This window comes from Eurytemora carolleeae, unplaced genomic scaffold (assembly GCF_000591075.1).
Source record: "Eurytemora carolleeae unplaced genomic scaffold, Eaff_2.0 scaffold53, whole genome shotgun sequence".
Classification (NCBI taxonomy): Eukaryota; Metazoa; Arthropoda; class Copepoda; order Calanoida; family Temoridae; genus Eurytemora; species Eurytemora carolleeae.
Genome location: NW_019396380.1, coordinates 219,244 through 231,018, shown reverse-complemented (window position 1 = coordinate 231,018; position 11,775 = coordinate 219,244). Strand labels below are relative to the sequence as shown.

Below are 11,775 nucleotides of genomic sequence, written 5' to 3'. Positions count from 1 at the left end.
AGGATACTGGGTACAGGATACTGGAACATCTTCTTGAATAAGCAATCAAATAAGTACTTATGGAACATATTCTCAAATAAACACTTCTTGGACATATCTCGAAAATTATGAATGAATTTTGATTGTCAATTGAAACATTAATCAATCTAATATTATTTAGAATGCAGAAAATAAGTTAAACTAACTTCATTTTGACGAGAATTTTTTTTTTATTTTCATGAAAAATTTGCTGAAATGAGTGAAAATTTAAAAAAAACGGTGTATTTTCCAGGATAAAATCCGTACAATCCGTACAATTCGTACATTTTGGCCACCCTGAAATTTCGTAAAATTTGGAAAATCCACGAAAAAAAATATGTAAATCTGCAAATTTGTTACTATTGTTTTTCGATGAGAAAATGTTCTATTGGGAAAATTGAACATTTAAAAGTTGAAATTGCTAGTCTAATTTTGTAATTTTGATCGATATTATAATTCTTTGCATTCATTAAAATACAGTTAAATTTATGACAGGAAATCATCGAGGAGAAAAACATCATAAAGGTCAACACCATGGACAGCATCATCACCGGGGTCTACATCATGATGCACATCATGGACAATTTCATCATGATGGACAGCACCATGGAGAATATCATCATGAAGGAGAACATCCTGGCTCCCATACTCATCATAACGGAGAACTTGAATATTTACATTTCTACGGTTAAGCTTGAATCCGAGCCTGGGCAAAAATTATAAAGATTTAGATTTGTATCGAGATTAAATTGTTGATTTCAATTTGGAATTTCTCTCTAAAGCGACTAGCTGATTCTTGGGTAGCAGAAACAAATTAACAAACATTAGACTTTAGTTTGTGGGTGCCAACAGCCCAGTGTGCCTTGGGCGAGGGAGGCAACCCCCGGACGCCATGAGCCTCCGCTATGCAGACACGAGTCTCCCAGAGTTGCTAGGCAGACCAAGCCTCCGCTTTGCAGAAATGCGCATGCGCAACACATCAAAATGTGCCTGTGTAATACGGGAGGTTTTTTTAAATATTGTGTTTTAAGTTTAAATAAATTTTTTTATTTTATTTTTAGCCATAGTGGCATGAGATGCTTCTCAATAATGAGAAGTATTTATTAATTATCATAAATAGTGCCTAATTATGACTAATAAAGTGGTATCTAAAACTTTAAACATTTTTTACACGAAAAGGAAAATATTTAAAAAAAAATTTGAATTGAATATCATTTTATCTTTTATAATCTTTGATTTTCGCGATACCTTTTTTTGAAGGCACGATCTGCATAGCGTAGGCTTTGTCTGCATAGTGGAGGCTTGGTCTGCCTCGCAAATCTGGGAGGCTCGATGTCTGCATAGCAGAGGCTCATGGCGTCCGGGGGTTCCCTCCCTACTTGGGCATGGTTGTTCAGTGGATTCAAAATGTGAACTTGACGCCTTATTTTATTCATTTTGAAACATATGTCCTAAACTTGACCAAAGTAAGAAAACTTTTTTAGTATTGCCATACCTTAGTTTTTCAGTTTTGTAGGATGACCGTCGTTTCGTGAAAATAAGTAACAAACATACAATCATATAACTATAAGTAACAAACATACAATCATAAAACTCTACTTCATACAATAGATTATATCGCCTTTTCACCAAAATTACCGACCTTTGATTCCCCCAACAGACTTAACATCGTTTGGGACAGTTACAGGGTGTCCCACGAAACATGACAGTTGATGAATAGTTTTGAATGTCTTCTTCCGCATACGTAACCAGACATTAAAGACTTCTTGCCGTTTATTTCTTTAAAAATATGTTTCTCATATATATTCTAATGTGAAATCAATTTTACTTTGATATAGCTGTCATAAATAAATGTTATTGGTCTCTTATCAAATTTTGGAAGAAGATATTTTAAACTATTCACCAATTGCCAAATTATGTGGGACACTCTGTATGTCAAATAACCACATGCTCTTCGGGGAAAAATTCGCGCATTTTAATCTCAAAAGATGACAAAATTGTGTACAGCTACTTTTTCGCGAAATAAAATTTTTTATTTAACCACGGGTTCCCACGACGAATTTTGACTAAAAACATCCCTTACTGCGCTCTGGATGTTTTGTAGTCAAAATTAGTCTTGGGAACCCTTGGTAAAGTAAAATTCCCTTGAATTCCCAGGACGTAGGATAACAGAGTTCCCATATAAAATTGTTTATTATCTAAATGTTAGAAAATTTTAAAATATATATTATAATATTGAATAAAAATAAATATTTGCACGATATGATTCAGATAATTGAATCTCAAATTCGTAAGACTAGAATCATTGCATTTAAGTTTCATGTGCACTTGTGATCTTGAATTCTAAATGCAGTGTTAAGACTCCTCAAACTGAAAACACTAATATGACAAAAAGATTATTTACTAAAAACTTCTCTCATCCCTTTAAAGTTGGGCAGTGGCTTGAATTTTTGTTTGTTTAATTATCTATTCTAATTTTCTAGAGCCATTTTACAGCATAAACAAGAATCTATAAACTGATTTTAAAGATTTCTAAAAACGAACAATTACCAGCCTAACTTAAGATGAATTTCTATAATTGTCAAGTTGAGAAAGACAACTATATTTACCTAAAATATATTAAAAGTTTTATTTAATTGCATATATTGCATAGAACAGGAAAACTATTATGTATTAAATACTTCTTCAGACAACTATCACGAGGAATACAAAGCACTTTGGTTCAAGTCTATTTCTAGATTATTCTAGAACAAGATTATAAATAGAATAATCGGTAATCTCATTCTCACATTCTCCTGCCTTGGTTAGCCGGTGGACCGCCATGTTGGTCATACCACGATAATGCACGAATGCCGCGGCTATCACCAAAACATGAAATATTTGATGACTCTGGAACCTGAAAAAATCGATCGATAAACAACCTTATGTTAAAATAATATTTTACGGAATATGGAATTAATGGTTGTTCAGTGTTTACTCATTTAAGATTATAATAGATAAATAACACAAGGTGAGTTATTATTACTTTACTGTACACTGCACATCGGAATTTTTTGTGCTAAACATCGACTTAGGGGACATATTAGAACAAACAAAAAAGTTTTAAAGTGAACAAAATGTATTAAACTCATTCTAATTTTAGCCCATGAGAGATAAATAAATGAAATCAACTGATTAAAGTTGCAGGTTGAGGTAAAGAAATTACAATTCATCTTATAACATACCACGTATTTAGAATATCGTTAAGTACTAAAAAATTAGTAATTAAATGAATAATTATTTAAAGATATTCAGTTTAAAATAAATTACCATAAATCAAATTTGCCCGGTAGAAAACGTTCTGGAATTCTAGCACCATAGAGCAGAGCACCAGTTATATATAGGAAAGCCATGAGCAGGAGCCAAGGAATACCACCGCTCACCTACAGACAAATCTTACTAACAGCTTAAGATTAAGATAACATGGTAAACTTTTCTGAAGGACATGAACAGATCTACAGAGTAAACCACACAGGATGAGACTTCAGAGACGACTGCACAGAATTTATTCCATCTCTTTCCTTATATTTATTATTCTCTGTAATCATAAACTTGTTCCTTTTTTGCCTAATCATTGAATACGCCAAAAGATTGTATCCAAGGTGGAAGACTTAATTTAACCTTGGAATCGTCAGATTTTAAGAGTTATAGGTCGTCTTTACAGTCTCATCATTTGTGGGTAACCCTGTATTTGAATAGACTGAAGTCCTAAAATCCTAGTTTGAGTTTAGCCAATCTTTCATTGGTAAAAACTATAGAGAATAGAATATATATTAGAGAGGAATTTAAAGTGTACAAATCATGTAAATGTTCACAAATTATATGCAGTAGAGTACATTAATACAGTATTTTCCCTAGACTATTCATTTCAATTTCGAATTTTTTAAACTGTTAAATAAACTTAATAATGAATTAGGTGAATAAAAAAAATCATTTGATTTATAGTTATAACGGAAAATCATCGTTTGTAAAGTGGAAGGCTCTAGTCTATGTGAAATGATCATTGGTCAATTATGAAACCAGCCTATTTCATAATTTGGGTTTCTTTTAACAATAATTTTAGATTTTCTATGAAATGATATTCCAGGGCCCAAAAGGTTATAAATATAATATATATTCTATTCTCTATGGTAAAAACTAAATGTTGTAAAAAGTCGCGAGGAGATGATGACACTAACTCATTAATAACGGTAATAAGTTAACTTTTTAATAAAACCAGTGAAACACAGTAAATATTCATCAAAATGTTTTTAATTAATTAGATCGTTTGAATATGGTTTCGCCTCCAATATGTTAGAAAAAATATGCTGAATATTAACTTTTAGAAAAAATAACAATTTAAAATCTTTATAAACATTAAAGTTAGTTCAGAATTTTGAATTGGTGTTTCTTTTAAAACTATCTTGATTAAAAAATGATATACCAGAGCACCACTCCACCCGTTCTGTATAAATAAATGAACAGTTGGAACCAATCCAAACCCACCCAGGCATACAAACAGTACAGCTCGTAGGGGCCTGTAGTCGCTAGTATTAAACCTAAACAATCAATCAATCAATAAACCAATCTTAGCTTAGCCCCCATCATCACTGGGTAAGTGAAAACTATGATTTCGGGGGGAAGGGGGGGGGTCAGGCCCCAGATGGTTCTGATTGCTTAATTCCTGTATAAGCCCCTGTACATAAGATATTAAAAATACTTACCTATCCATCATAGTAACTGTAATAGCTCCGATCCCAAGAACAGATATTACAGTCAAGTAAACAACTTTAGCAGTGAACTGAAATATGGATACATTAAATTTACGTGAACATTAGTTTAATTTCTTTAAAATATAATATTTTGTCACAAATAATTGGAAGGTTCTGAAGATGTTTTTGTTTCAGATAAATCTTTTGAAAACATTTCTTAAAAACTTGGAAACTTTGAAAGCATCAACTTGACAATCTCAATATGAGCTCATTACAGTATTTACTATTTACCATAAAGCTCTCTTCTTAAGATTTGGAATAACCTGCTTCTTGACTTAAAAAGAAGCAACCCTCTAAGTATATTTAAAATAGACTACTAAATTCTCTTTTTGAAAATTACATTACAAAGTGTTATAAACCGAATTGCTATTCATGTAAAACTAATCCAGTACGTTTTAATATGCTTTGATATTTGTTGTGGTACATATCAGAAAATTGCTTAAGACTCTAGTTATTCTAACAAATGTATAAACTATTTTGCATAAGATAAAATTGCACCCTGATCTCAAATAGTTCTAAAGTTTTTTTGATGTTTTTTGAGCAAAAAACAAACAAATTTAAAACAAAGACAACATTTTTTCTTCTTTCGTTTAAATAGAAAAATGTGTTAGTTGTTAAGCAATGCCAACAACTAATATAATGCTACAGAATACTACTTGCACATTTTTTTCAAAATCCAAGAATCTGAATTCAAGATTTTATGATTCGGTTTCAATATTATAGCTCTTTCGAAAACAAGAATAAATAATAATAATAATAATAATAATTATGATAATGATAATAAAAAATACTACTAACCTGACAATAGAACCCATAGTATATCCAGGGTATAAATGAACCTACAGTGAGCAGCGCTATACCAGCATAATCCAATTTACTAAACCAACAAACAAACTTCACACCACAAAAAAAAGGCGAGTATTAAGTTTTTTAATTTCTGAATAGAGTTTGTGTTTGTCTGAATGCGAGTGTGTGTTTATCAGAATGTGAGAGTGTGTGTTTGAATGAATATAAGTGTGTGTTTGAATGAATATAAGTGTGTGTTTGAATGAATATAAGAGTGTGTTTGTGTGAATATAAGTGTGCATTTTGTCTGATTATAAGTGTGTGTTTGTCTGAATATGATGTGTGTGTCTGTCTGAATATGATGTGTGTGTGTTTGTCTGAATATGATGTGTGTGTTTGTCTGAATATGATGTGTGTGTGTTTGTCTGATTATGAGTGGGTGTTTGTCTGAATATGATGTGTGTTTTTGTCTGAATATAATGTGTCTTTGTCTGAGTATGAGTGTGTGTCTGTCTGAATATAAGTGTGTGTCTGTCTGAATATAAGTGTGTGTTTGTCTGAATATGAGTGTTTGTTTGTCTAAATATGTGTGTGTTTGTCTGAATAAGATGTGTGTGTTTGTCTGAATATGTGTGGTGTCTGTCTGAATATGATGTGTGTGTCTGTCTGAATATGATGTGTGTCTGTCTGAATATGATGTGTGTGTCTGTCTGAATATGATTGGGTGTTTGTCTGAATATGTGTGTGTTTGTCTGAATATAAGTGTGTGTTTGTCTGAATATGAGTGTGTGTTTGTCTGAATATGAGTGTATGTTTGTCTGAATATGTGTGTGTTTGTCTGAATATGATGTGCGTGTTTTTCTGAATATAAGTGTGTGTTTGTCTGAATATGAGTGTGTTTGTCTGAATATGTGTGTGATTGTCTGAATATGATGTGTGTGTCTGTCTGAATATAAGTTGGTGTCTGTCTGAATATGATGTGTGTGTCTGTCTGAATATGATGTGTGTGTCTGTCTGAATATGAGTGGGTGTTTGTCTGAATATGTGTGTGTTTGTCTGAATATGATGTGTGTGTTTGTCTGAATATAAGTGTGTGTTTGTCTGAATATGAGTGTGTGTTTGTCTGAATAGTGGGTGTTTGTCTGAATATGTGTGTGTTTGTCTGAATATGATGTGTGTGTTTGTCTGAATATAAGTGTGTGTTTGTCTGAATATGAGTGTGTGTTTGTCTGAATATGATGTGTGTGTTTGTCTAAGTACAAGTGTGTTTGTCTGAATATGATGTGTGTGTTTGTCTGAATATAAGTGTGTACTGTGTGTTTGTCTGAATATGAGTGTGTGTTTGTCTGAATATGAGTGTGGGTGTTTGTATAGTTCCTGAATATATTGTTAACCCACTCTGAATGACAGCAGACAGTATGGAAGAGAGAGCTGAGTCCCAGGCAGAGGATTGCAGAGATAAAGAAGAACAAGAAGATTAACTTCTCTCGTAACTTCAAATATAACGTTGTTAAAGGAACTACAGACATGATTTCAGGTGATCTACTTTTTACAGAGGATCATGCCTGATTCTCAACAGTAGCCTCTAAACTTTTATTTGAGCAACAATGGAGAATGTTTTGTCGTCTGTTTATTTCTGAAAATTTCCCTTTTTTGTTACTCCTTGCATATATACGCACGTTACTTTTAACGTGAATTCATCACAAAAAATAATTATCTTTAAGATTGAAAAAGAAAGATATCTCTATCGTCCTCCGTCAGACAAGGTTTCATATTAGGTCCTGTTTCCATCTAACAACGGGGACCAAGGTCACTTAAAATTACGACTATAGTCCCTTTAACTTGATCAAGGTTAAAATAAATAAGCTAATTATAAATTAAATTATATTTGAAAACAGTTTAATGTTGCTGAAGTAGGATTTACTGGAGAAAATAATTGAACTAGGACCTGGGTTCGGATAGTTCCACAACTTATCAAGTATTGTCGGGTCGTGTTTAGTTCAACTCGCTATTTTTTATATCCGACCTCTGAAGATAAAACCAATTTCACAGGTAGAAATATAAGGGCCTTATTTTAGTTGAGTTTAGATATAACGTAATGAAATAAATTTTGGAAAGGTCTAAATCCAAATCACAAAAAGTCATTTTAACTGTCATTATTAATGTCATTAATTTAGTTGAGAGTAATTTTCACCCGGGGGAACGGGGGGGGGGGGGCTCTGGGAAAAAAACATTGTCTTATGTCCAAATGCATGCCCCGTCTGAACCCTGCTTAAACATCAATATACCTCTATATCATCATTGCAGAACTCACACAAAGGTTTCAAATAGAACAGAATAGTTACAGTTATAAACGCAATAAATCCTAAATAATAAAAAAATCTAAATTCAGAACTCAACTCATGTTATTTGGGATTACTAAAAATATTTTTAAAAAATTACTCGGGATATATTCCCGTTTTAGTTATATTAAAAATATCCGATGTCTATTTCAGCTTAATGTAAAAGTTCAAAATTATAACAATAACTGAAAGTGTCGTCTAAATAATAAAGCTCTTCGTGTATATTGTACATATGCTAGCTATAGATGGCCAAACTGCTAGACCAACTTGGCTGGCTGATATTTTTTATGGAACCCGTGGGAACCAACAAAGACAAACAAAAGAGTTTGAAATTCCACATGCATCGCCGGGAACTTCAGCTAAAATTGTAGTTTACTTAAATAATGAAAGAAAATACATGCAAAAAAAAGATCCAAAACGGTACAAAACAAATAGAAAACAGTACAAAAAACGATGAAAAACGGTACAAAAAACGATCCAAAACGGAAGAAAAAACGATCCAAAACGGTAAAAAGACGATCCATAACAGTAATAAAACGATACAAAACGGTACAAAAACTAACAAAACGGTAAAAAAGCGATACAAAACGGTACAAAAACGATACAAAACGGTACAAAAAACTATACAAAACGGTACAAAAAACTATACAAAACGGTAAAAAAACGATACAAAACGGTACAAAAAAAACTATACAAAACGGTAAAAAAAAACGATACAAAACGGTACAAAAAAAACTATACAAAACGGTACAAACAACGATGCAAAACCTAACATGTTATAAGGAAATGAAATCTGTAAGATACCCTGATGTGGTTCCCCCAGAGACCAGACCGCGCGCCGCCGGGTGTGGGAAGCACCATCCCACACCCGTTATAACGATCAATTTCTTGCTTTTAAAAAATTTTCATAAAAGAAAATTTTAAAAGTTAAACAGATTTTTTTTATAATTTTGAAAGTTTTAATATTTTTTTTTCTTAAATGTGAAAAATGTACTCTAAATGTGTTTCAGATAAGATAAGAGAAAAGATCTACAAAAAAGGAGTAACATTTTTACCGATGAAATGAGTCCAGATGTTACCGGTCTCAGTATGAATACGGAATACGGACTTGAAGCACTCACGGAATGAATTCAGCTCTGGCCTAAATATAAATAGTAGAATAGATGTTATAGGACAACACTATCCTTTGACAAAAAAGTCAAATAGGTTGAAAAAACTGCCTCTTGATGTTCAGTATTTCATTTTTATACCTTAGAACTTAAAAATCATTTTCCTCCTTCCCCTCCCATAGCCAATATTTTCAGAATTAATTTTCACATTTTAAGAGAATAAAGCTGATTTAGTTTCCTGTATTTTAAACAATCAATTTCCTGCATGTCTAGTTACATCTACATTGCAAGAACAAAATAAAATTAAAATTTTGATTTCTCAAATCCGTAATGTTGTTTAACTACTAAAGAACGATATGTTTTTGTTTTCTATTTTGTTTCTTTTCAAAAAATCTTGTTTTGTGACGTAAATGCGTAAATACTTGAAAATTGACATTGATATGAATTCAAGTAATGTTTTCAAAACCAGGAAAAGACGGGACATGAGCTGAAATCTTGTAATCGTTTCAACTTTCAAAATAGGGATATGTTCGAAAATGATAACAAGAATCAGCTAAAACTATTTCTCACATCTTAAAATTAGCTTCAAGTTAACATTTCTTGTTTCAATAATAATTTTAGCCATTTCTTATAAATGTATGGTGTAGTTTTGTTCAACTTGGCTCGGATTTTGAGATATAAACGCTTAAAAAAGATAATTTAGCAGATTTGTCCCATTTCTAACACTCAGTGTTAGAAATGGGCCAAGTATTAGTTATGGAACTAATTTCCCCTGTACTGTAAAAACTTAAACACATTGTAAAAAAGTATTAATCTTATCTCTCTTATCTAAATGTGTTGAAAGGAATAAAGATGAAAGATATTCACACAGATTTTATAAATTTACAAAGATGAAAGATATTCACACAGATTTTATAAATTCACTAAATTTCACTAATATTCAATATTCTTTTAAATATTCTTTAATATACAATATCGTGGCCGTATTCACCAAAAAAGAGAGACGCAGATATCTGAAGTAAGTAAGATACTAACGCGGCAAAAGGTCATATATTAAGTACCTCCCCAAAATGTTTTTTAAACCCTAAAATCATTTAATACCTGTGACCAAAAGTTAGAAATTCATTGTCTCGCATCCAGCCCGGTAGTTTCTCAAAGGAGTGCACTTTCCAATGTTTAACTTTATCCAGCATTATTCCAGGAACCTCGGCGGCCGATTTTGCCGTCTTTTCGGCGGCCGCGACAGCTGATTTAGCCATGTCTCCTGACTTCCGGGCCGCCCCAGTCATAATCGATGCACCACCTTGAGCCGTTCTAAATATAAAGAAATTGCGGATTTTCTTTTTTGTCCTGGAACATTTGATAAAACTTGTAAATACGTTAAATCGTTGTATAAATTGAACTAGAGAAAAATATGGATGTAAAATAATCCGAAAAATTACCTATGAACTATGTCCTTGGAACCCCGAACAAACGCATTTGATTTTGCGCTTGCTGATTCTGCAAGAAAACTCATTTTGCTCGACATTTCCTAAATATTGGAAAAAATAAAAATATTGTAGTCATATTTTCCAATGGTCCCTCTATTAAAAAATAAGGACATAAAACCGATTTCCCAAGGAACCCTCTAAACCTAATTCGACTCGACAAACATACTTTTCTATCTTAAGATTAATAATTTCCGACAAGGGTTGCTATTTTAAGTGACAAATGGATTTAAAATTTTTCTGATTTACCACTTTTTTAGAAACGACATTTTTTTCTTATTTTTGCACAGATAAAGCATTAAAACTAAAAATAGCATGCAATAGGGGGGGGGGGGGGTTTTTTTAATTTCATCTCCATTCCCTTTAAACAAGCATTCAACATTTTGCGTATAAAAATACTCAAGGCTAAAAATAAGTATTTCTTAATGCGTATAGTAATCATTTTATAAAAAGATAAGCTAGACAATTACTTTATCAGCATTGAAAACAAACAAATTCTTAGCGGAGGAATTTATTTAAATTCATTTAAGATAAAATAAAACTTATTAAGTAGAAATATGAATAATATTGAACATTTATTATTTATTTTAAACATTTTCAAGAGGGGTAGACAAAATTAATCATGGGAAATTCTTTTTTTTAAATAAAGACTTTTGTAGACTTCAACAATAATTGTATAAGGGTTTCTATTCTCTTGAAAATTATTGAAATTTTTTTCTGCGATTTCTTCCTTTGCAACCGCAGAACTATGACTGGCGGGAAAATTAAATTCTCAAGGAGAAAATAACTTTTTTTTTTGGCAAATTTTGAAAAAATGTCTTAAAATTTACCTGATAAATTCTTTCTAGATCATCCACCATTTCCCCGGCACAGTCACTTAAAAAAAAAAAGGTTAAAGCAGTGCTTAGGATCCGGAATATTTTGTCTCCCTAAATCCGGATCCGTAAAAGTATGCTGATCCACGGATCCGGATAGAAGAGACAAAATATCAGTGCTTAGGATCCGGATCCGTTGGATCCGCAAAAATATGCGGATCCACGGATCCGGATCCAAGGGGTAAAATATCAACCAAAAACTGCAAAAAAAAACATTTTTACTCCAAAACCCCAAATCGGAACTTTTGAAAAAAGAGAGATTATAAAAATGTCCTCATTTCTGAATGGTTCATCAAGTTTTAGGATAAAAATAAGCGAAAAAAATAAAACCAAAAATTTGAAAAATTTTTTTGTTAAAGAAATTCAGT

The 11,775-nt window shown here is 32.0% G+C and overlaps 2 protein-coding genes across 3 annotated transcripts in view; one reads left to right on the top strand and one right to left on the bottom strand.

Moving 5' to 3' along the window:
• Positions 1-780, top strand: part of LOC111702088 (histidine-rich glycoprotein) — a 3,211-nt gene extending 2,431 nt beyond the window's left edge. For both annotated transcript variants that reach the window (XR_002765350.1, XM_023473658.1), the window contains exon 3: positions 514-780. Coding sequence is in view for 1 of the 2 variants with exons in the window: in XM_023473658.1 (XP_023329426.1) it covers positions 514-710 (197 nt within the window). In the remaining variant the exon portion in view is untranslated. The remainder of the gene's footprint in view (positions 1-513) is intronic.
• A 1,824-nt stretch (positions 781-2,604) lies between these two features.
• Positions 2,605-11,454, bottom strand: LOC111702081 (adiponectin receptor protein). The gene is made up of 11 exons (XM_023473646.1): positions 11,363-11,454; positions 10,488-10,576; positions 10,147-10,359; positions 8,992-9,077; positions 7,883-7,959; positions 6,972-7,087; positions 5,607-5,685; positions 4,761-4,837; positions 4,481-4,595; positions 3,328-3,440; positions 2,605-2,914 (listed from the first exon to the last, which is right to left on the bottom strand). The coding sequence occupies exons 1-11, from the start codon at positions 11,390-11,392 to the stop codon at positions 2,758-2,760; spliced, it is 1,152 nt and encodes a 383-aa protein (XP_023329414.1). The 5' UTR covers positions 11,393-11,454; the 3' UTR covers positions 2,605-2,757.
• Between the last annotated feature and the right edge of the window lie 321 nt (positions 11,455-11,775).

What these genes read in the sequence shown, in the direction of transcription:
- LOC111702081 (XM_023473646.1), bottom strand. Translation starts at nt 11,392, where the DNA reads ATGGTGGATGATCTAGAAAGAATTTATCAG. An exon ending in TTTCTAACTTTTGGTCACAG is followed by an intron (nt 9,078 to 10,146) that starts GTATTAAATGAT and finishes ATTTATATTTAG; the next exon opens with GCCAGAGCTGAATTCATTCC. An exon ending in ACGGGTGGAGTGGTGCTCTG is followed by an intron (nt 3,441 to 4,480) that starts GTATATCATTTT and finishes ATTTGTCTGTAG; the next exon opens with GTGAGCGGTGGTATTCCTTG.